Source organism: Chinchilla lanigera, unplaced genomic scaffold (assembly GCF_000276665.1).
Source record: "Chinchilla lanigera isolate Chin_1 unplaced genomic scaffold, ChiLan1.0 scaffold00068, whole genome shotgun sequence".
In the NCBI taxonomy this organism is placed as follows: Eukaryota; Metazoa; Chordata; class Mammalia; order Rodentia; family Chinchillidae; genus Chinchilla; species Chinchilla lanigera.
Window position 1 is genome coordinate 9,631,091 of NW_004955469.1, and position 24,717 is coordinate 9,655,807.

At 39.4% G+C, this 24,717-nt stretch overlaps 1 protein-coding gene across 2 annotated transcripts in view; it reads left to right on the plus strand.

Annotated features, from left to right (window-relative positions):
• The window catches only part of Slc4a1ap (solute carrier family 4 (anion exchanger), member 1, adaptor protein), a 37,735-nt gene extending 13,853 nt beyond the window's left edge, over positions 1-23,882 (plus strand). The window contains exons 9-14 of one of the 2 annotated variants that reach the window (XM_005400510.2): positions 4,871-4,982; positions 15,786-16,020; positions 18,236-18,322; positions 19,685-19,752; positions 21,671-21,740; positions 23,319-23,882. In XM_005400510.2, coding sequence (XP_005400567.1) covers positions 4,871-4,982; positions 15,786-16,020; positions 18,236-18,322; positions 19,685-19,752; positions 21,671-21,740; positions 23,319-23,368 — 622 coding nt within the window. In that variant the 3' untranslated portion in view covers positions 23,369-23,882. The remainder of the gene's footprint in view (positions 1-4,870; positions 4,983-15,785; positions 16,021-18,235; positions 18,323-19,684; positions 19,753-21,670; positions 21,741-23,318) is intronic. The other variant, XM_005400511.2, reaches the window with a different exon arrangement.
• Positions 23,883-24,717: the final 835 nt, after the last annotated feature.

Consider the following 24,717-nt stretch of genomic DNA (forward strand, 5'->3'; position numbering starts at 1 on the left):
TTTTTTTGGTACCAGGAATTGAACTCAGGACCTTGTGCTAGCCAGGCAGGCACTTGTGCTGCTGAACTATATCCCCAGCCCTGTTTGTCTTTGTCTTTGAGACAGGATCTCACTATGTAGTCCAGGTTGGCATTGAACTCACTATGTAGCCCATGCTGGCCTCAAACTCATAGTAATTCTTCTGCCTCAGCCTGCCAAGAGCTGAGATTGTAGGTGTGCCACCAAGACCAAGCCAGCTGAAGTTTTTTTTACTCACCCTTTTTGTGCAGAATAAACTACTTTTTTTTGGTGGTACTGGGAATTGAACCCAGGGTCTTTGCACTGAGTTACACTCCAGCCTTTTTTTATTTTGAGACAGATCTTGGTACATCACTAGGTTGTCCAGCCTGGGCTCGAACTCATGATCCTCTTGCCTCAGTCTCCCAGATGGTGTGTTACCACACCCATAAACTTTCAAAAAGCAATATGCACAAAAGACTAATTTCTGTGAAACATAAAGACCAATGAATATTAAGTAGATAACTAATCACCAAGACATAAATGGGCAAAGATACCAACTGAAAAGCCACAGAAAAAGTACAGTTTTCAATATATAAAAAGATGCTTAACCTCACAATATACTCCATTGTAATACAAATTTTTATCTATGAAATGGACCAAGGTTCATTAGGTATGAATATGACGTACTGATGAGGCTGTGACTTAAAGACATATTAGGACATTCCCTATACAGGGCAAATTGACAGTGTCTGTCCAGATTACAAATACATATGCCCTTGACCTAATTATTGTTTCTAGTTGTTTGTCTCTTGCATACTTAGAAAACAAATGTATATTGCAGCATTGTTTATGACAGTAAAAGATGAGAACCTACCTAAATGTTTATCACAGAGGATGGATTAGATGAATTATAGGTATACAGGAGAACACCACTCAGCTGTGAAAAAAAAAAAAGAAAAGGAAGCAACTTTATTTAAAATGTGACATTGTCAAAGTATATTAAGTAAGAAAAGACATTGAGTAGTAGGACAGTGTGTATAATAAGGCCTGTGTGCAGTAGGGGAAGAACACCTAGGCAAGTAGGACATTTTTTGTGTAGCATATAATCTGTTTCGGTCAGGTTCCTAAAAGCAGCCTTAGACTGGGATTTCTGTACCCCTGATTCACTGAGAAAGTGCCCTCAAGGAAGGAAGGAGTAGGATAGGGCATGGGGAGAAACTGGACCAAGATGTGGTTTTAAGAGCTGTAATAGCAGCACAGATGTGACAGGTGCCAGGGGCTGGGGCTCTTATGCCTCTGTCCAACCCTTCATTGACCATGGAGAGGAAGAACAACAATTTTGTTGAGAAAGGTGCAGTCGTGGGCCTATAGCAGTCAGTGCGTACAGTAGCTGATAGCCCTGGTGAAGGGACTTAGACAGGAATACCAGCAGCATCTGCTACTGTATCTCCGGGAAGATTGATAAAAAGCCGATAATATCAGTTGCCTCTTACAAGGGAATTGGCTGGCTAGGGGACAGCAGTGGTAGGGGACTGTTCACAGTATATTCCCTTTATGCTTACGGAATTTTGAGCTTGTGGGTACAGTTTATTAACATACACTGTGTTTTTAAAAGAAAAAGTTCTGACCCAAATAGCCATATGGCTTTAGGACTCAGTTTATTGTGCTGTGGTTTCAAAATACTAAATAGCTGGAAGACTAAAATTCTTACTGGAGAAGCCCCAGTTTTCATAATTAATGTGGAGAGGCGGTGGGGAGAAGGGCCTAGGGGTTAGACCTAACTTATTTTAGAGGCAAATGGCTGGAAGTTGTGGAGCTGGGCTTCACTTGCCTTTTTTTATTCTTTCTCTTTTTATTTCTTGTAGTCATAAACCTGGGGTAAAAGCAGTATAGCTGGGTTAGAGTGCATTAAGCTAGTCTGAACAAGGGCTCAGCACAGTTACATTTCTTGATTTAATAAGGAAAAAAAATTACTTGCTTAGGTTGCTAAGATCCTGTGGTAAGAACAAATCTTCTATCCATGAAATTGTGGGTAAAGGAAAAGAAACTTACATTAGTTTACTTTTGCAGCCCAAACTACAAAAGATGTAGTGACAGGGCATGATAAGTATTTAGTAAAGGTAGAAGGGCAATAAATTTGTATATATGTGGGGGAAAAAATATAGAGAGTTTGGTACTATCTGATTTTAGGCACCCACTGAAGAGATGAGAGGACTCCACAGAATGATTCCTGGGTAAGTCTACAAAAGTCCGTATGACTTAATGTGACATTTAAGTTACCTTACTGACGGTGAGGAGGTAGGTTAGCAGTAGTGTTAGGGTTCCTAGGCTTAATTCTCAGCTCTGTCAATTACTTTTTGGGTACTCTGGGGCAAGTTATTAACTTCTGTGATCATCTCTTTCCTCATCTGTAAATTGGACGTAATGGGGATGCAAAGGTTAAATGAAAGGTTAAAACACTGGCATATGTGTATTATTTTCATCATCTTTAGTTTTACTATTTCTGTTGTGCCTAGCAATTATTTGTAATGTTGTTTTTGTGAAGAAAAGGTAAAAACTCGGTGTATCCAAGGTAAACAAATTACTAGTGAGTTCTAATTCAACATCTATAACCCTTTAATGCTCGGGGTGTTCTGAGCTGGATGATGTATATCCATTCCTCCAGAGCCTCTTCTCAGTCAGTGGTTGCTTGTCTTTCCCCTTTCCTGCTTTAGGTTCTGGCTTAGATGCTATGTCACTTCTTGCTCTTCTCACTCTGGGTGGAACTTCCAGTTTCTTAGTTCATTTTAAAAAAAATGTATTTTAAAAATAAAAGAAGGAAAACATTAACAAACAGATATCCATTTACAAAATAGCATAGGAACAATACAAGCAGTGCAGAGTTACAGACAAAGTAGTAGGAAATTAGTGATGGTTGTTGTATTATGTATTGATACCTTCAAAGTGGTTTCTCAGGAAAACAAATAGAGACATGCAAGATAGAGCAAATAAGTAATCATTAACTATTCCTTTCAGTAAAGTGATAGAAGTCAGTAGTACAACTGTGTTAGCTATTTTGGATATATGTACTTACATAATTTCCCCTGGAACTTCCAGTTTCTAACTAACTCTGCCTCCCAGCCATGCCTCCCAAGCAACTCCTGGTTATGATCCTGCCTTCTGCTTTTTCACCCCCTTTGGGAGTCTTTGCACATCTTCCAGACCAGACCAACTATTTAATGCAACTATTAAATATGTATCAGCTACTTAATTTAGCTGAAAAATACTTGTGTTGTTTTTGCCTTTGTCTTTCTGTGCCAACGCCTTCAGGAGGCCTGTGGGGAAAGGCATGAAGAATCACGATTTGGCAGAGGGTGTTTTAAGGCCAGGCAAGCAGAATTCTTGTTGTTTTTTTTTTTTTTTTTTTGGTTTTTTTTCTGGTACTGGGAACTAAACTCATGACCTTGCGCATGCCAGGCAGGCGCTTTTGCCGCTGAGCTAAATCCCCAGCCGCAAGCAGAATTCTTCTAGTAGCCATAGCAAGGGAATGGATTCTGACTAATAAGGACAAAGGCAGTAACGCTGGGCCCAGTAGCACCACTAGGGGGCAAGACTTAGATGAGAGGTGGCAGTAGTGGCAAGTTGAGCTTCAGGATGGTCCAGGGTAACCAATTTCTGATACGGGTCATTCTGAGCCAGGACTGACAACCCTGTTTGTAGGGCTGTCCCATTGCCCATGTGAAGAAAGTACAGGCTTTCTGGCTTAGTGTGGTTCTTTTTACATTTTCCTCTGTCTCCTCATGCTGCCTTCTCTTTGCTGTCTCTGTCACCTCTGCCTGCTTTCCATCTTCTCATTGTTACCTTTGTTTGTTCTTACAAGTTGCATATCTTGTCAACTCAGCTTCCTTCCCTTTGTTTTTTGCAGTTCTCCTGTCCCCCTTTCTAATTTCTGTTATCTCTTCTTTTTTGTTCCTTTTTAGTTTTGCCCTAATGGGCTTAGCTTTTATAACTATCTCAAGCCAACGAGAATATTGACAATCTCAACAGTTGCAGTGTCTCCAGTTAAACAGGATACGCTACCCACCCCATGCACACATTTTTTTTTAAAAATTCTGTGTTCAGAATCACTAAGCGTGGTTTTAAGTGTGAACTCCTGGTAAGTAAGGCACTCTTCAGGGGTTGGTGGACAGTAGGGCTTTATATTACGGATCTATCTCTTGCTGCTTACTGGAGATGGGGTCTTGCTCATATATTCTCCTTTGCCAGTGATCTTTCTGCTGTAGTCATTATTTTATAAATGTGAAGTCATACGGCATGTTTCAGATTACTAGACTGAGGGTACAGCCTCCTCTTGCCCTTAATATTTCTGTTCGTGAAAGTCATCAGTGTCACTGCACATTCAGAACTCTACTGGCTTCAATATGGTGTGTCTCTCCCTCTCTTCTCTCTCTCTCTTTCTTTTTTCTTTCTTCCTTTCCTCTCCTGTCCCCTCCTCTCCCCTCTCTTCTCCCCTCCCCTCCCCTCCCCTCTTCTCTCCTTTCCTTTCCTCTCCTTTCTTGTGGTATTGGGGATTAAATCCAAGGCCTCACATACAAAAGGCAAAAGCTGTACTATTGAACTACAGATACATTCCTTTTTTATTTTACTTTGATACAGGATCTCAATAAGTTGTCCCCACGTCTTTACACTTGTACTTCTCCTGCGTCAGTCTCCCAAATGGCTGAGACTATTGGAGGGCACCATCACGCCTGGCTGAATACTTCATATTGTGTGTGCAGATACTCATTTGGTGGTAATTTTGGTCTTGCTAGGAGTTTCTTTGTCAATATTGTAGTATTTTTAGATAAAACTTTGGGCTGAATAGGTATGTATAATTGTTCCTTTTTTTTAGGACTGAAAGTCAGACTGCAGATTCAGGAAACAAAGCTAAGAAGCTTACATTACCTCTTTTTGGTGCCATGAAAGGTGGAAGCAAATTCAAATTAAAAACTGGAACAGTAGGGGTAAGTTGTAAGTCAGAGTATTAAACTTTTAGTTCCTCAGATATCCCTGAGCTAGTTTTTCTTTCTTTTGAAAGTGCACATGACTCATTCTGCAGTGAAAGGCTGTGGGGTTGCTGTGGTCATGTCTATCTCAGAATTTGGTTGTTGGGTTTTTCTGTTCAGGTTAGGGTTACCAAGAACTGGCAGACTGGTTCATGCCAACCAGTTTGCAAAGTAATGCTTTGTAAAGTAGAATTCCAATAAATTTTTAATAAATGCTGAACTTAAGAATGTATCTCCTACGTTAAATGCTTTTGACTTGGTTGGTAGATGTAATATTCAGACTCAGCTAACATGTTAGTAACAGTGCATATACCTGCCTCTACCATCCATTTTTCCATACTTGATTTAATCTTCCCAACGCTTTATAAGACGAGGAAATTACTGGTCTTACAGATGAGAACACAGGAAGCTAAAATAGTAGCTCATACCATCATTATACACCTAAGCTGGCAATCAGGTAAGGTCTTCGGTCTCTGTTGTTTTATGATTTCTCCTTTCTATATAGTAAGGCACTGATGTGCATTTTTTGCTCTATCTACAGTCCTATTCATAGATTCTGCTTTTTAAAGATTTTCATCACTCCAAAGAGCTGGACGTTGTGAATTAGTTTGCTAAGGCTACTGTAACAAAATACTATAGATTGGGGGGCTTAAACCACAGAAGTTTTTTTTTTTTTTTTACTATTCTAGTCTAAGATCAGAGTGCTGGCGGAGTTGGTTTTTTATAAGTGAAAGATGGCTACCCTCTTGCTGCCCTTTCATATGATTGTCTGGTGTCTGCTAATGACACTGGTCATGTTAGCTTAGGGGCCTACCGTACATACCTCGTTTTACCTTACTTTAAAGACTTTGTCTTCAGATAGAGTCACATTCTGAAAATTGGAGATTGGGGCCTCGAACACACGGGTTTGTGGAGGGGCACAGTTGCACAATTCAGACAACAGTACTTTGAAGTAGAGTTAACTGTCCTTTGGGGGCACAGATCTGAAGTTCAGCTATGTATTCTGAATGAATTATGTGGCTTAACAAAGGTAGAGGCTTTCTGGGAAAGGGTAGTATTTATGTCTTTAGTTGTTTCTTTTTTTTGCCCCCTGGCATTTTTGTTGTTCTTGTTTTTTGAGACAGAGTCTCACTTGGGATCCAGGCTGACCTTGAATTTGCTATGTAGCCCTAGCTGGCCTCCAACTCAAGATCCTCCTGCCTCAATCTCAGTGCTGGGATTATAGGCTTGCGTAAACATGTCCAGCTATTTATGGTTTAAATAAAACAAAAACACTGTTCTAAAGCACTTCTCTTAGAGGATTACTAAACTAAATCTTACAATTAAAAAATGTTGCCACCAAAGTCTAATTTGATATTTTCTCCATTCCATAAACATGATCAACTTTTTATTTTATTTTTTTATTATTATTATTTTGGTACCAGGAATCAAAGTCACAACCTCAAACTTGCCAGGCAGGCGCTGAGCCACTGAGCTGTATCCCCAGCCCTAACTTTTTCTAAGTACTTTTTTTACAGGGGAGGAGAAGTTTTTTTTTGTTGTTTGTTTGTTTTTCCAGTACCGGGAATCAAACTCACGACGTTGTGCTTGCCAGGCAGGCACTGTGCCGCTAAGCTAAATCCCCAGCCCCCGGGAGGAGAAGTTTGATGAAAGTTTTAAAAAAAATTTTTTATTAGTACATATTTGCAGAACATAATGATTACTTTCATGGTGAGGAGTTGATACCTGCATATAACACATTTTAATTTTTTTTCAGCTCCTTCCTCTCCCATCTTCACTCCATCTCTTTGTCCCCTCCCATTTGCAAAAGATCTGTCTCCCTATTCCCTATTATCTGTCTTTTATTTTGCTCATTAGTTTATTTATACTTTGGGTTTCTCATATAATAGAAAGCATATGATATTTAAGCTTGTATGTCTGATTTTTAAAATTTTTTTTATTTTTTTATTTTTTTTGGTTTTTCTCCGGTACTGGGTACCGAACTCACAACCTTGCGCTTGCCAGGCAGGTGCTTTTGCCGCTGAGCTAAATCCCCAGCCCCTGTATGTCTGATTTATTTCATTTAATATTATAGTCGGCAGGTACATCCATTTTCCTGCAGATGACTCAGATTTATCCTTCTTTATGGCAGAGTAGTACTCCATTACTTATAAATGCCATGTTTTCTTTCCCCATTCACCTGTTGATGTGGACATAGGTTGGTTCCAAGATTTAGCTATTATGAATCGTGCTGCTCTAAACATGAGTATGTGTCTATGACTGTATTATGACTTTATCTCTTTTAGGAAGATACCTAGAAGATGTCTTAGTTACTTTTCTCTTGTTGCTGAGACAAAATACCTGACACCCAAAATTAGGGAAGGAAAGGTTTGTTTAGGTCACAGTTTGTGTAGGTTTCAGTCTGTAATCAGCTGGCTCCAAGGCAGGGTGGCAGGGCACAGGGGCAACAGTTCAAGGTGGCAGAAGACAGCAAAAGCAACTAAAGGGGTGAGGAGAACAAGCCTCTTTTCCTCCCTTATATTGTAAGCAGGTACCCCCCATCCAAGGGTTGTGTAGCCTTCATACCATGTCTTTGCCCTCCTCTTGCCTAGGATGAGAGTATTTACAAAGTAAGGACCCTGGCTCCATGCTGAGTCACTTCATTAACCTAAACTTGTCAAGTTGATACAGTGTATCAACCTTAACAGCAGGGGAGTAGCAGGTTGAAAGGAATTTCTTTTTCTTTTTTTTGGTTTCTCTCCTGTACCTGGAATTGAAGCAGGCAAGCAATGTGCCGCTGAGCTAAATCCCCAGCCCTGGAATTTCTATTTTTAGTACTTTAAGGAATCCCATACAAACTTTCAGTGTGAATGTACTAATTTACAATCATAAAACAGTAAAGGTTTCCTTTTTTCCCAATGCCTGCTATCATTTCTGATTTAGTTTCTTGATGGTAGTCGTTCTTTCTGGAGTCAGATGGGATCACAGTGCTGAACATAATGATTACATTTATTGTGGGGAGTTGATACATGTACAAAACACATCTTAATGCTTTTCTCATCTCCAGCACCTCTCACGCCTCTCTGCTTTTTCCAACTCTTGTTCCCCTTCCCATTTGCAAAAGCTCTATTTCTATTTCTTCAATTCTTTTCTTATGCCCTTCCCTCCTCTCCCTCCCCCTTGTTCCACTTCTTCTTTCCCCTCCCATTTGAAAAAGACCTTCCTACTTCCTATTATCTCTTTTTTAAAAAATTTTTCTGCCTTTATTTATATTACTGAGTTTTGGGTTTCCCATATAAAAGAAACTGTACAGTATTTAAGCTTGTGTGTCTGATTTATTTCACTCAAGGTACATCCATTCACCCACAAACGCCTCAGGTTTATCTTTCTTTATGGCAGAGTGGTACTCCATTGTGTGTAAATATCACTTTCTTTATGCATTCATATGTTGATGGCCAACTAAGATGCTTCCAAGATTTAGCTGAGTTGTGCTGCTGTAAACATGGGTATCTATATATCATTGCAATATGATCTCTTTAACTTTTAGGAAGATACCTCAAAGGGCAATAAATAAGTAGGTGGAATGGAATTCCTAGTTTTAGATTTTTGAGAAATCTCCATACTGATTTCCAGTGTGCTTGCAGTAGTTTACATTCTTGCCAACAATATGGAAGGGTAGAAGGATTCCTTTTCCCCCCACAGCCTTGCCAGCTTGATGACAGCCATTCTTGATTTCTTTCTAATAGCCATTCTTTCTGGAGTAAGATGGAATCTCAGTGTTGTTTTAATTTTGCATTTCTCTAATGCCCAGTGATGTTAAGCATTTCTTCATCTATTTATTGACCATTTGTACTTCTGTGACATGTATTAATTTTACTTGCCCAATTTTTGATTGGGTGTTTTATTTGGGGGGGTCTAATTGTTTTGAGTTCTTTATGTATTCTAAATTAGTTCTCTGCCCAAAGAATAGCTTGCAAAGTATTTTTCCCATTCTGTGGGTTATATCTTAGTCGATGTTTCCTTTGCTGTGCAGAGCTTTTTAATTTGATGTGATCCTGTTTGGTAATTCTCAGTATTATTTCTTGTGGCCTTATGGTTCTGTTCAGAAAGTCCTTGTTTGTGCCTGTCTTCCAAAAATTTTACCGCCGAGTGTGGTGGCACATGTAATCCCAGCACTTGTTTGTAACCCCAGCACTAGGGAGGCTGAAGCAGGATTGCCATGAGTTCAAGGCCAGCCTGAGCTACATAGTGAGACCCTGACTCCAAAAAAGATTTTACCTATTTTATCTGCCAGCAAACTATTTTTTTAAGCAATTAGATCTTTGATCCATTTGGATTTTAGTTTAGTACATGGTGACGTGTATGTTTCTAGACTCAATCTTCTGCATGTAGATATCCAATTTCTCATTGAGGCTCTCTTAATCTAGTGTATGTTCCAGGATCCTCAAATGTGCCTGGTGTTGATTCTGCTTTCTGCATTCTGTTCCACTGATTCACATAGGTGTTTTTGTGCCAGTACCATGCTTTTTTTTTTTTAATCATTGTAGGTTTGTAATATAGCTTCAAATCTGGAATTGTAATGCCTCCTGCTTTGCTCTTGTTACCCAGGATTGCTTTTGTCATTCTGAGTCTTTTTTGGTTCTGTATGAATTTTAGGATTGTTTTCTGTAGATCTGTGAAGAATGTTATTGCTATTTTGACTGGGATTATGTTAAATCTATATATCTGTTTTGGAAGTATAGCCATTTTGACTATACTGGTTCTGCCTACCCAGGAACATGGGATAGCTATTTTTTATTTATTTTTTAATTTTTTCTGTCTTTTTGAGACAGGGTCTCGCTATGCAGTTCAGGATGGCCTTGAGCTCACTTTGTAGCCCAGGCTGGTCTTGAACTCGCAGTAGTCCTCCTGCCTTAGCCTCCCAAGTGCTGGGATTACAGGCATACCCGGCTTAGCTTTCTATTTTCTTCTGTTCTTTTCCATCTCCTTTTTTAGAGAGATGTAATTTTCATTGTAGAGGTCTTCCATCTCCTTGTTTAAGTTAATCCTGAATATTTAATTTTTCTTGAAGCTATTGTAAATGGTTTTATTTTCCTAATTTATTTCTCAGTGTGTTCATTGTTGGTGTATAGGAATGCTATTGATTTTTGTGTGTTGATTTTGTATTCTGCTAGATTGCTGAATTTGTTTATTCTGGGAGTCTTGGTGGAATTTTTTGGGTCTTTGTAGATCACCTCATCTGCAAATACCAATACTTTGACTTTTCCTTCCTATACATATCTTTTTTTGTTTATTTCTCGTTTGATTACTTTGGCTAATATTTCAAGGACTGTATTGAACAGGAGTGGTGATAGTGGATATCCTTGTTTTGTTCCTCATTTTAGGGGGAAAGCTTTCATCTTTTTACCATGTAATACAGTGTTAGCAATAGGTGTGTCATAAATGGCTTTTACCAGATTGAAGTAAAGTCCTTCTGTAACTTTTTCAGGATTTTTTTTTTTTTACCATGAATGGATATTGGATTTTGTCAAAGGATTTGTGTCTGTTGAGATGATCGTGTAATTATTGTCCTTGCTCCTATTTATATGATTTGTGTATGTTTAGCCATCCTTGTATGCCTGAGGCGAAGCCTACTTGGTCATGATGTATGATCATTTTAGTGATTTGTTGCATTCCGTTTGTAAATAGCTTGTTGAAGACTTTTGCGTCTATATTCATTAAAGAGGTTGGCATATAGTTCTCTTCAGGTAGATCCTTTTCTGGCTTTGCAGTCAGGATAATGTTACTTCCAGGAATGATTTAGGGAGTACTCTTTCCTTTTCAGTGTCATTAAAGAGTTTGAGAGTGTTGACCTTCAGGTCTTCCCTCAAGTTCTTTAGAATTCATGGTGAATCCACTGAATCGGGTCCTGGGCTTTTCTTGGTTGGTAGTCTTTTTTTTTTTTAAAGTACTGCTTAATTTCAATCCCTGTTATTTGATTATTCAGGGTTTTTGTATGTTCTTGGCTCAGTTTTGTTTTTTTTGTTCGTTTGTTTGTTTTTTTGGTACCGGGAATTCAGTTTTGGTAATTCATATGTATCGTATGTATTTGGTAATTCATCTAGCCATGTCTTATGGATTCTTCAATTTATTGGCATACAGGTTTATGAAGTAGTTGCTAACAACCTTCTGGATTTTGAAGGTGTCCATTGTGATCTCTCTTTTTTAATTTCTAATTACATTGATTTGAGTTGTTCTTTCTCTTTTTTTGGGTAAGACTGGCTAAGGCTTTGTCTATTTTGTTATTCTTTCAGAGAACTAGCTCTTCGATTCATTGATTCTTCATATTCTTTTTTAGTTTTATTTTCATTAATTTCTGCTCTAATCTTTAAAATTTACTTGTACTAGCTTTGGATTTGGATTGTTCTTTTTTTTGTAGGACCTTGAGGTACATCATTAAATTATTTATTTGGGATCATTCTGTTTTTCTGATATTGTGCATTTATAAACTTTCCTCTTAAGATTGATTTTCAGTGTGTTCCCTAGGTTCCTGTATGTTGTACTGGCCTTATCATTCGATTCTAGGCATTAATTTCTTTTGTGACCCATTGATTATTCAAGAGTATATTGTTTAATTTCTGTATATTTGCATAATTTCTGTGGTTTCTTTTGCCATTGATTTCTAGTTTAATTGTACTATGATCTGGTATTACACATGGGATAGTTTTAATTCTTTTGTGTTTATTTAATCATGCTTTATGGACTAATATGTGATCTGTTTTGGAGAAATTTCCGTGTGCTGCTGAGAAAAATGTATATTCTGTTGTTGGCTAGAACACTCCATAGGTAACTATGGAGTCCATTTGTTTAAAGATTTGCTTTAACTCTGATTTTTTTTGTTCCTTTTAGTTTTTTCTAGTTGATCTGTTTATTTGTGAAAAGGGGATATTGTGGTCCCCTGCTGTAATAGTATTGATATTTATCTTATTTTTGATTTTTAGGATAAGGTTTCACTGTGTAGCCTGGGCTGGCCTTGAACTCCCAGTAATACTCCTGCCTCAGCCTCCCAAGTGCAGGGATTATAGGCATGTACCACCACACCCAGCTATCTTGTACTTTATACCCAGTAGCCAGTGATGTTTATGAAGTTGGGTATGCCAGTGTTTGGTACATATATGTTTATAATTGTTATCTCTTCCTGTTGAATTTTTTCCTTAACCATATGTAGTGACCTTTTTTACCTCTCCTAATCAGTTTTGGCTTGACGTCCACTTTGCCTGAAAATAGGATAGCTATTCCTGTTTGTTTGGAGGCTCCTGTTGTGTGGAATAATATTTTCCATCCTTTGATTTTTTTTTTTTTTTTGTACTGGAAATCGAACTCAGGGCCTTGCACTTGTCAGACAGGTACTATGCCACTGAGCTACATCCGTGGTTCCTGATTTTTTTAGTTTCTGAATTTCCTTTTGAATTAAATGCATTTCTTTTATACAGTATACCTTCGTTTTTTTGTTTTTGAGAGGGAGTCTCACTATGTAATTCAGGCTGTCCTTGAACTCACTGTATAGCTGTATATAGCCCAGGCTGGCAAGTTATCCTCCTGCCTCAGCCTTCCAAGTGCTGGGATTACCGATACATGCCACCACACCCGAAAGAGTTGTGGTTTTTGATCACTCTGCCAATCTGTTCCTTTGTTGGGGAATTGAGACCATTTGTATTGAGAGTTATTCCTGAAAGGCACTGATTTATTCCTGTCATTGCATTATTTTCCTGTTGCTGATTCCCTTTACCCCCTGCTCTGTTTAACTGTTTGCCCTGGCTGGTATATTCATTATATTATACTTTTTGGAATTGTTGGCTTCATTTTGTCTTTCTACGATATCCTTGAGAATTGTTTTAGAGTGTAGCTTTGGTGGTCAAGAATTTCTTATGGTGCTCTTTGTCTTGGAAAGACCTTATATTCTTACCAGTTTTGAAAAATAATCTTCCAGGATTTGTAAACCTGAGTTGGAAATTTTCTTTTAAGGCTTAAAATACTTGGGAAAAGAAAAAGTGATGAGAAAGGAAAGAAAAAATGGAAACAAAGCTTTTGTAAATAAGGAGGGCAAGGGGGATTGAAGGAGGGTAGGTGAATGGGAAAAAAAACAGTGAATTTGTGTCATGTACAGGTACCAATTTCCTATGTTGAATATGATTATTATATATACCTAAAGTGTAGCAATAAACATAATTAAGTTTAAAAAATACTTTAGGCTCTTAAGGTTTGTGTTGAGAAGTCTGCTGTAATTTGAATAGGTTTCCCTTTATACACGATTTATTGCTTTTTCTGTAGTATTTTTTTAAGATGCTGTGGTTGTGTTAGACTTCTAGGATTTTGACCATGAGGGGTCATGGGGAAGTTCTTCTCTTAGTGTGGCTATTTGGGGTTCTGTATGTCTTGCTTTTCTGTATGTTGAATTCTTTCCCCATATTTGGAAAGTTTTCTGCTATTATTTGTATAAACAATTTTTTTATGCCATTTGTGCTGCCTTCTGATTTTTCATTACTTTTAATTAATCTTAGATTAGTCTCCTTTGCATCATCTAGCAGGTGTTGGATTCATTTTCTGTGTTCTCTTTTTTTAAAGGTATTTCCGAGTAGGTCACCTGCATTAGCCCTGTCTTCTAAGTTCTGACACTGTATCCATCCTCACATTGGTCACGTTTTTCTCCCCACATTGGTCACTTCTGCTGCCTATACTTTGAATAGTTTTTTATCTGCTGGATTTCTGTTTGGTACCTTTTATGGCTTATATCTAGATGTGTCCCCTCAAAGCCTCATGAGCTCACAGGTGGGGCTTTTTGGAGGTGGCTGGATCTAGATTATGTAATGCTGGGATTAAGGCTGTGTAATAACTAAATCAGTTTAGTGTCTTTTCAGGGTGTGGGTAATGGGAGGCCCACCCTGGGTGTAGGTGGATCAGTTAGCCTGGTTGGAGTGTAAAGGGAGAGAAGGAGGGCTGCTTGCTGCTTTACTGTCTCCTGCCTGCTTTGCCATGGACTTTGTATCCTTTGTGATTCCTCCCTGCCTTAGAGCCTACCAACTGTGAATTGAAACTGCTACAAACTGTGAGCCAAAACAAACTGTGAGCTCTTCCTGGCTTTCTCAAGGTGTTGGATACCTATTTAGAATATCAATCACTGTTGTTTATCCTTAGGGAAGTATGTGGGTGAATTCTTTCATCTTTTATCTTAAGGTCTGGCCCTCAATGGATGTATCTCCCCCCCAGTTGCAGTGTATCCCATCTTCTGCACTGGCTCCTCCTAGGGCCTAGCCCTGTCTGACTGCCTACAATATATCTACCTAACTTCGCTGTCCGTAACAGTAGGGTGAAACCAGAGACCCTGAAGTACAGTTGTTCTCTAGCTGTTCTGTAGCTGTCTTAACAATTAATGCCCCCCCATTTAACCCTTTCCCCAAACGACTTCTGATTATGCACCCTCTCAAATGTGGTGGGCATTACATGGGATTTCTCCAAGTCTAGCCTGCCATGCTGAAGGAGTCATTTTCAGAGTAAAACTCCATGCTGTTTTTGTAGTTTACAATATCTGTAGGCTTTTCTTGGGGCCAGAGCTGCCAACTTGGTCCATTGTTTCTCCCTGGGGCTGCCGACCCCCTCTAGGCTTACCTTGTGTGAGTGAGACAGGTCCCCATCCTAGGAGTTGGGGTCAGCTGTCTAGATTGCTTCATTTTCTCGGAGTTATGCTCTGATTTCACACTCTGTGTAGTTTCTAGTTTTTCTGTTAGCTCTCTCCTGATTCCCAGAGATCTACTTCTTTTTTCTCTTTACCAGGTTGTTTTTTAGATTTCTTAATTCTAAGTCCCAGAGAGGCTGTATTTTTCTTCTAAGTATCTTTTGTTTGTTTTGTTTTGTTTGGTTGGTTGCTTGCTTGTTTATTTGGGCATGGTTCCATTGTGTTGCCCAAGCTGGCCTCAAGCTCAGGCTCTCCTGCCTTAGCCTCTCTAGCAGCTGGGATTATAGACATGTGCTACCATGCCCAGATCTAAGTACTTTTGTTGGCATGCTTTGATTAGAATACTTTTATTGATATGCCTTCCAAGTACGGTGGCATATGCTAGCTGTAGTGCTAGCTGCTGGGGAGACTGAGACAGGAGGATTACTGGAGCCCAGAAGTTTGAAAGCAGTATGGATAACATAACTAGAGTCTGTCTCAAAAAACAAAAACACCCAAGGAATGTTTGGCCTAGCTTTTTGAGAAATGTCTTCCTTATCTTCAGGATCTGTTTTACTGATTTCTGTGTGTCATAGATCCTTGAAATTACATGAAATGAATCTAAAATGAAAAAATACACAAATGATTTCTTTCTTGGGAATGTGTATCTTTTTTTACTCCCTAGAAGATTTTGTAATAAATTTAGGGCCTTTAATATCAAGACATATAATAGGACAGAATTGGAACTATTACTCACCTGGAATAAGTGTTTTAGTTCTGTACAAGCTATTTAAATGTTTTGTATTTAATAATCCTTTATTGTCCTGTTGTGTCTGTGTCCCATGCACCCCCGCCTCCCCAGAATCCAATCCAGGGACTTGCACATCTCAGGCAAGCAGCCCTAATAATCTTTTTACTCCAGAAATTAATAAAGATACTTGTTAAGTGTCCTTAGATGCACAGAATTTCATGTGAGGTTTATTGGGGTGGACAGGTCATGCATGCTACCTACTTGGATTAACCTAACAGGAGAGATTTGTCTCTTTATCACCGTGTGGAACTACTTGTTTGTGGTTTTGTTTCCCTCTCAGAAGTTGCCTCCCAAGCGGCCAGAGCTCCCTCCAGCTCTAATGAGAATAAAGGATGAGCCTGAAGTAGAAGAGGAGGAAGAAGAGGAAGAGGAAGAAGAAAAAGAAGCAGAAGAACATGAAGAGAAAATGGAGGATGGAAGCAGTGGGCTGCTGCCAGGGACAGAGACAGAAGCAGCAGTGCAGGAAACAAGTGCACCCGCAGAACTCCCGCGGTCTGCGGAAACAGAAGGCCACAGTAAGATCTTTCTTTCCCCTGCGCTTTCACTGTGGCAGTTGGGCTAATCATGGATGGAGTTAAAAAATCAAAGCCAGTCCACAGCAGAGAATCTGTGCATTTTCACTTTATATTTGTGATACACTGACGATAGTACGAAAATGGCTTTTTTAGTCTTCTGTTTTTACTGCTGGTCATTGTTCCACTGCAAATTAAGGGCAGGTGTTTCCAGTCTGTTGCAGAATTATAGAAGATTGAAATCGTGGACTCTGAAGGCATAGCTTCTGAGGAATAATCCTGAGCTGCTGCCCCAGTATAAGCTGGAAGGCAGTGTAGTGTGGATGGTGGAACTTGATCAAGTGTCTTACTCATTTTTCTCCCCATCCCTAAAACAGAGGCTAAGCATACTGTACCTGGTGGGTTAATGTTTTCAAGGAGGACTGTACCACTGGGGATGTAACTCAGGAGTGGAGTGCTTGTCTAGCATGCATGAAGCACTGGGTTCAATCTCCAGTACTGCAAGAGAGAAAAGAAAGAGTGCTGGGTGTGGAAGCATATGCCTGTAATTCTAGCTACTTGGGAGGCTAGAAAGGTTGTAAGTTCAAGGCCAGCCTGGGCAACTTGGTGAGAATCCTGTCTCAAAAAAAAGAAAAGAGGGTCATACCTCATTTATCTTTATGTTTATACTACCCAGTAGAGAATTTGGCAGGTAGTAATCACCCTCTTAGAGAATATTTGATGAAAAAATGTGGAAATGAAGAGTTCAATTTGTTTATTTTTTTGGTGTGTGTAAGTTGTTTGGTTTGGTTTGTTCTATTGTTTGTAGTGGCTGAACTTGTGATCCTCTTGCTTCAGCCTCCCAAGTAGGTGGAATTATATATATGTGCCAACCTACTTGGCTGAAGAGATTGCTTTTTAAATTTTTTTGGTTAAAAAGGAATATATATTCATTTTAGATAGATCATACATAAAATTCAGAGAAGAAAAGTCTCTCAAAATTTCATCCCTAGAAATTACAGTTAATCTTTTAGTATCCTTTTATCCCCAGTCAGCTACATTATTTTCCTGCAGGTTGATAACTGCTTAGCACAATAAGGTCTCACAGAGAATAAGGAAAGTGAGGAAAAAATATAAATGAATTTTAAAGGTGCGTGCAAAGGTGTACATATCTGCTTCCAAACAAACTAGACTTGTCTGCCTAAAAACACTGGCCTGAAATGTAACTCTTTTCTTAAATCACCTCTAGGTGTCTGAGGAACAGAAAAGTTACTATTTCTGCATCTGTTGTATTTGTCTTGTTATTGGCAAAATGCCTCAGCTTTCAAAAAGGTGCTTACACTAGTTTTTTACTCTGAGCCTGGTCTTTCCTTGGTCCGTACCAGCAGAATGGGGTCATACCAGCAGAAAAGGGAAGGATAGATAGATCTATATCTATGTCCGTGTCTGTGTGTATGTATCTACATCTATATCTATATAGAGAAATTTTAATATAAATATAAAGATATATTTTGTTTGTTTGTTTAGGGAACCAAAATATGTATGTGTGTGAAACAACACAGATTTACAGGTTTTAAAACTTGGTTTATAAGGTTAAATAATTAGTGAATATGCAGCTGTTGAAGGATTATTCCAGGCCCTCTCGGCTTTCTCACTTACTTTTTACAACGTGAAGATCATATTATTCATGTATTTTATATTCTGTTTTCTCCCCCATGTTTTAAAATGTGGTTTTTACTAAAAGGTATAGTGATCCATTGCATGCTTATATTATAATTTGTTTAATTAACTTTCATTTATTAAACATGAAAGATAGTTATTAATTTTTGCTATTGTAAACATACTTGTAAATAATAAATCTACAATTCTTTTTTTTTTTTCCTGGTACTGGGAATCGAACTCATGACCTCAGGCTTGCCAGGCGGGCACTGTGCCCCTGAGCTAACTCCCCAGCCCCTACAATTCTTATTTTTAAGAAAAAATGTCCCTGGAAATGGAGTTTCTAGGCCAATGAGTATGTACATTTGTAAGACTTTTGGTCATAAAAACTTGCCATTGCTAGTTTTTAAAGTAGAAAACTGCTGGTTCCCTGTTAGATGTCTGGAGTCATATTTATTGAAAACCTTAAAGTTAGTCAGAGCTGTGTAAAGCTGGACGCTGTGCATAGTTTCTCTTGCTTTTCTGTTTTTTTGCATTCTACCATGAATTAAATGATGTGCTTGGGTACTCCTTTTTATAGAAAACATGCCTCAACTCAGCCAAGTAGAACAGAGTAAAGGTTATCAAGAGACTAGTATGACAGCTTCCTCACGAGAGAAACCCTCAGGTAAGCAGCACAGCAGCCCCTGTCCCTGCTCAGCATGTTGGTGGCACCTGATTTCATAAGGAGGGTGGCAGCCGTCCTGTACGACAGCACAGGCGTGGCCATATAGATGCTGATAGATGCAGCCGCCGGGTCCCTGATGAAATGGGAATGTATAAGAGGTCTGTGCTCGATGCAGCCCTTTTGCCTTTCTTTACTTGTCTTGTACCTGCTGGGATACCCTCTCCCTGCCCCACAAAGCTTCTAACCTTCATACTTCTCTCGGGCCTGACAAAACCTTACCCAGTATTACATCTTCCCAAACCAAATAGAAGTTCCTATGAAAGTGATTCTAAACCTTTTAAAATAAATTCTTTGAAAGGATGGCCTACTAGAAAGTCTGCTTTTATGTGGTTCTACTTACAATGATAAAACCTTGGAGTAATAAAAGCAATATTATCATTTTCAAGCTTGCAGAACAGCCTTATGATTGAAAAACTAAGTATATTAATGAAGGAAAAATTCCTTCTCCTTTGGTTTTTTTATTTTTTGGGCTTTTGAGACAGGGTCTCCCCCTGTAGTGTAGGCTGGCCTTGAACTCACTGTGTAGTTGAGGCTGGCCTCAAACAACGATCTTCTTGTCTCAGCCTCCTGAATGCTGGGATTACAGATGTGTACCACCATGCCCGGCTTCTCTCTCCTTTTTCATTTTTTTGTGGTACTGGGTATAGAACCCAGGGTTTCTCACATGTTAGGCAAAGCTTTACTTCTAAGTTACATCCCAACCTTTTTTATTTTATCTTGAGACAAAATCTCACCAAGTTGGCCATAGTAGCCTCAAACTTTGACTCCTTCTACCTTAACCTCCCGGGTAGCTGGGATTACGTGGATGTGACATTGTGCCCAGTCGTTCTTAATGCTTTTTTTTGTCTTTTTTGAGGCAGAGTCTCGCTGTGCAGTTCAGGCTAGCCTTGAGCTCACTTTGTAGACTAGGCTGGCCTTGAACTCACAACGATCCTCCTGCCTCAGCCTCCCCAGTGCTGGGATTACAGGCGTGAGCCACCAAGCCTGGCTTCTTAATACATTTTTTACAGTGGTAAATACTAGGTGGTTTTTTTTGTTTGTTTGGTTTTTTTTTTTTGAGACAAGTCCCACTGTGTAGTTCAAGCCGGCCTTGAGTTCCCTATATAGCCCAGGGTGGCCTTGAACTCGGAGTCATCTTCCTGCCTACACCTCCTGAGTACTGAGATTATAGGCGTGCAACACTACACCCTGTGACAGTGGTAAATATTACTAATTTTTTAAGTACTTACAACACTGTAGAGGAATTTTTTTCTTTTTATATTCCTTTTTCTGAAAGTACTCACTATTTTTTTCTTAAATTAGCATCAGAGAATGACTGTGAGAACAGCACCAATGAATTGAAGAAAAAGAAAGCTCCTGGTCCAGGCAAAGTAAGTGCTCCACTTCTCCTAAAGTAAGAATGAATGTTTGTTATGAGCCACATACCTGACTGTGAAACTTTGGAGACCAACCTAACAGAATTCCTGCAGCGTTAGCCACTCTCCTAGAAATCTGGACTCTTTTTTTTTGGTAAATTCCCTATTCTTGTCTCTCATCTACCCTGTTCCTTATAACTGGTCTCATAGGTGACCTCTTTACTAATCTGTGAGTCTTCATATCCTAGTCTGCAAAGACATTAGAATATGTTATTTTTCTCCTTTATTACCCAAAAGATAATTAATATACTCCATTCTATATCTTAATTTTTTAGCCTATCATGAGCATCATTCTGTTTTTTTGGGTTTTTTTGGTTTTTTTTTTTTTTTTTTGGTTTTTTTCTCCGGTACCGGGAACCAAACTCACAGCCTTGCGCTTGCCAGGCAGGCGCTTTTGCCGCTGAGCTAAATCCCCAGCCCCTCATGAGCATCATTCTGTATCAATATATCAAGAGCGTCCTACTTCATAGATACACCTTACCTAACCAGTTTTCTACAGATAGACCCTTGGGTTGCTTCTAGTCTTTTATTACCTCAGTGCTGTAACAAATAGTCTTACATATATGTAACTTTGTGTGGGTATGGTCAGCCTCCAGAAGTGGGATTGCCAGGTTGTATCAGGAGGCCCCAAGCCCACCTGCAGATAATGCATAAAGACAGCATATGGCTGTACTGTCAGCTATGATTTCCTACTGCAGAAGGATACCAGGCACATAGCGCTTCTCAGCCTTTTGGCTGAGATCAAGTGGGGTACCAGGCACAACAGCTGGGGGAAAGACATGTGGGTGAAATCATGGGGAAACTGATGCAAGCTTGGAAGGGCCCTCTTCCAGTAAAGATGCACAAGATGTGCTTAACTCCCTAGCAGTGAGTTGTTACAAGTGTGAAATGTTGCTAACAAGAAACTCCTTAGAGACTTAGCCAAGGATGTTTTTTGTTTTTTTTTTTGGTTTTTTCTCCGGTACCAGGAACCGAACTCACGACCTTGCGCTTGCCAGGCAGGCACTTTTGCTGCTGAGCTAAATCCCCAGTCCTAGCCAAGGATGTTTGTTGGGGATTGATCAGGCATTCCCAGCCTGGCCTGTACCCAAATTCCAGACTCCCAGACAAAGAGCAGGTGGATAAACTACATCGTTTGAAGCAAAGAGGCACAGTGAATCACTTGTGTCAGTTAGGGTAGTAGTGACCCTCCCAAAATGCAAGTTCCCAGAAACCAGCTGAAGGCCAGCCTTACAAAGGTTAACAGTCAAAGGATAGCAGTCAGGCTTGTTCTGTTAACTCTTTTCTCCACCTAAGTCAAAAAGCAAATGCCAGCTTTCCCTCCCAGAGAGTTACGCCATTAAGTTTTTTTGTTTTCTTTTGCTTTTTGAGGCAGGGTCTTACTATGTAATACAGGCTGGCCTTGAACTCATGCTGGTCCTCCTGCCTCACCCTCCCAAGTACTGGGTGTATAGGCATGTGCCACCACGCCAGGCTCCATTAAGTATTTACATCTGCAGTATTTTACCTCCACTTTTAAGGAACAGCTCATCGTTTTCACTGGCTAGAAAATCAGCTTGTTAAAGTTCTGTGGAAAAAATTCAAGATTCAGAAAGAGAATGCTCCCTTAAGTAGGTTATTGACATCAAGATCACTAATGGGCTGAGCATGGTATCACACTTACGTAATCCCACAACTCAGGAGGCTGAGGCAGAAGGATCACTGCAAGTTTAAGGCCAGCCTGGGCTACACAATAAGACTCTGTTTCAAAAAAAAGAAAAAAAAAATCACTGATGGAAGCTGTTGTCTTGCAGTTTTGGTTTGCAGATGCATATAAAGATGGTGATTCTTGGAATTAATTATTTGAGTAAAATAACCCAAGTTTTCTTTGCAGTTTCTACCTACACTTTCTTCGAAATACCCTGAGGATGATCCAGACTACTGTGTGTGGGTTCCACCTGAAGGTACATTGTTTTTATTTTTTCTCCCTGTAAGATTGTGTTTTTGAATAGCTAATGTATATTTAAATTCAAAATAAGAAAGTTAAGAATATGTAGTGAAAGGCCTTCAGGAACTGAGATCTAAAGTAAGCTGGGAGCTGATCATGAGTTCAAGGCCAGTCTGAGCTACAAAGTGATTTCAAGTCCAGTCTGAACTGCATAGTGAAACCCTGTCTCAAAAAAGACCAAAAAAAAAAAAAAATTTTGATGATAACAAGAAATAAGATTTTAAAAATGATGTTATGTTTTGAGGCAAAGTTTTTTTTTTTTCCTTTTTTTTAAAGGCAGGGTCTCAAAATAAATAAATAAATAAATAAATAAAGACAGGGTCTCACTGTGTAATTTAGGCTTCCCTTGAACTCACTACGTAGCCCAAGGGTGGCCTCAAAGTTGTGGCAGTTCTCCTGCCTCAGCCTCCAGGGTGCTGGGACTATAGGCATGTGGCCACCCAGCAGATTAGGGCAACGTTTTTATATTCCATGCAGATGGTATTACGGTTGGATTGACATCTGGTATTTACTTTAAAATAATCCAGTGGTAGAAGATGAGAAAAGATAGAGAAGGGTGTGGGTGATAGATAAACCAGGATAGTGATAATTACTAAATCTGGGTTAAGAGTACAGAGGGGTTCATTATAGTTTTTTATTTACTTTTTGTTTTGTTTTGTTTGAGACAGGGTTTCACGATGTAGTTCAGGCCTTCAACTTGCTGTGTATCCCAGGTTGGCCTTGAACTTGTGATTCTCCTGGCTCAGCCTCCCAGGCGCTGGGATTGCAGGTGTACACCACCATGCCCAGCTTCTATTTACTTTTGCATATATTTTAACTTTATTAAGTTAGCAGGGAAAAACAAATCTTTAGGCTGTGCCCCAGCTGCTCACTTTTTTCTCTGAGGACAACCAAATACTATCAGTTTCTTCTTAATCCTTATATAATATATAAAAATGTCTATTTCGGCAGTAAAACATATTTTACCACTTTTTCTGCCCAAGTGGAAGCAAGTTCCCTCAATAGATTTGCTGTGTTTCCAGTTTTTTTGATTTTGGGGCTTTCTTTGTTTGTTTTGGGGTTTTTTTTGGCCATTACAAACAATTCTGCAATAAATAACTTCTAACATATGTAACTTTGTAATGTATGCAGTATATAAAGTATAGAGCTGCATCTGCAAGAAAAATAAGTTAACATGCTGAGTTAAAGATATTTTGAAGATAGTCCAAATTGCATTCTGTGAAAATTTTGTGCTTGTGTATAAACACACAGGATGCCATTTTCCCCATATTCTCATGCATGTTGCTTTTTCTGTGGATGATGTTTCTAAGATACTAGTAATTAACAGAAGTTTAGTTACTGGAAGTGTTTGCTTTTTATCTGCTAATAAATGTTAGGATAGAAGTAAAAAAAGGACTACATTCTGAAGTTATATACAAAAAGTAAATTTCTACTATAGAAGAAACTTCCTTGGCCTTTTGATGTGTGGATATTTTTTCCCTCTTGATTTTGGAAAAGTAAATACACTTCTTTCTTTTTTTATACTTTGATGTAGGTCAAAGTGGAGATGGCAGGACCCATCTTAATGACAAGTATGGCTATTGATTTCTTTAGACTCACAAGACAACCTGCGGACCATGTACATAAGATATTTTGGATGCTATGTCAAGTTGAGGCCAGAGATGTTCAGATGATTGTTTGTAAAGTCGGGTGACTGGCCTTTTTTTCATGCTCTTGGCTGCTTAAATTTATTCTCCTGAGGTTCTGGTATTTATGTTTGAAAGTGATTGTGTGTATATGTAAAAAGGAAGCCACATACTTTGAAAATTAGAAGAGTGAGATATGTGACCCTCTTATAAAATGAGAATACAAAAAAATGTGTGTATTGTCGATTTAAGATCAAGCCTCTGATTAAGACTTAGGGACCGTGGGCTTGGGGTGGAAGTCTTGCCTAGCATGTGTGAGATACCCTGGGTTTGATCACTGCATCGAGATAAAACACAAAGCAAAACCAAAACGGACCTGAGCACCGGGATGCCTCTGGCAGTCAGGCTGTAGAATTCACTGATATTGTATGCTCAAATAGCTGTTGAAATATAAAGATCTGCCTTGGGTTTGATTCTGGATGTCCTTGTCATTCTTAGAACTAAAAGTAGATTTACAGTGGGGCTTCATACTGACTCCAAATGTAATTTCCCCAGCAGGTTTGAGAACAGACCCTGACTTATCAGGACATAGTTAACCATAGCACCATCTCATGCACTTGGCTACTAGTCTGATAAAATCCTCAGCCCACTGGATGTCCTGGAATCTGTCTGACTAATTAATTAGTTAACCCTCTTCTTGTAGAAGGGCACAAATAAGGTCATAGAATGGAAAGCAGAAAGTGTTCTCTTCAGGTGGGACTTCTCACCTCCTTGGAGAGGGGAATAAAAGTTCCTTCCTCCCTGGAAACTGGAGGAAATGCAAGCTGTCGTATTCCCTCCGCTCCTCCCCATCATTAATGCCTCACTCTATAGAAAGGAGAGTCTGAGAGTGAAGCAGGGTGGAGAGCACTTGGGTTAGGCTGAAGGCAGACATACTCAGAGGAGAATTGTTACGGCCCTGAGAGAGCGTGAGGCTGTTGCTTTCCTAAAATGGATTGTGTATGAAGAGAGAGGGACAGCAGTAATGGGCAGCTTCAGTTACGCTGGCAGATGTGGAAAGCCTGGTCCACTGAAGTAACGCATGGTGGCACGCTACGGTAATCTCAGCACTAAGTGAGGCTGAGGGAAAATCACAAGCGAGCCCGGCCTGAGCAACTTAGGGAGACCCTGCTCAAAATAAAAAGGGTTGGGGATATCCAGACATGGTGGCATATGCCTGTAATTCCAGTGCTGTGGTAGGCTGAGGCAGGAGGACTGAAAGTTTAAGCCTAGCCTTGACAACTTAGTGAGACCCTGTCTCAAAAGAAA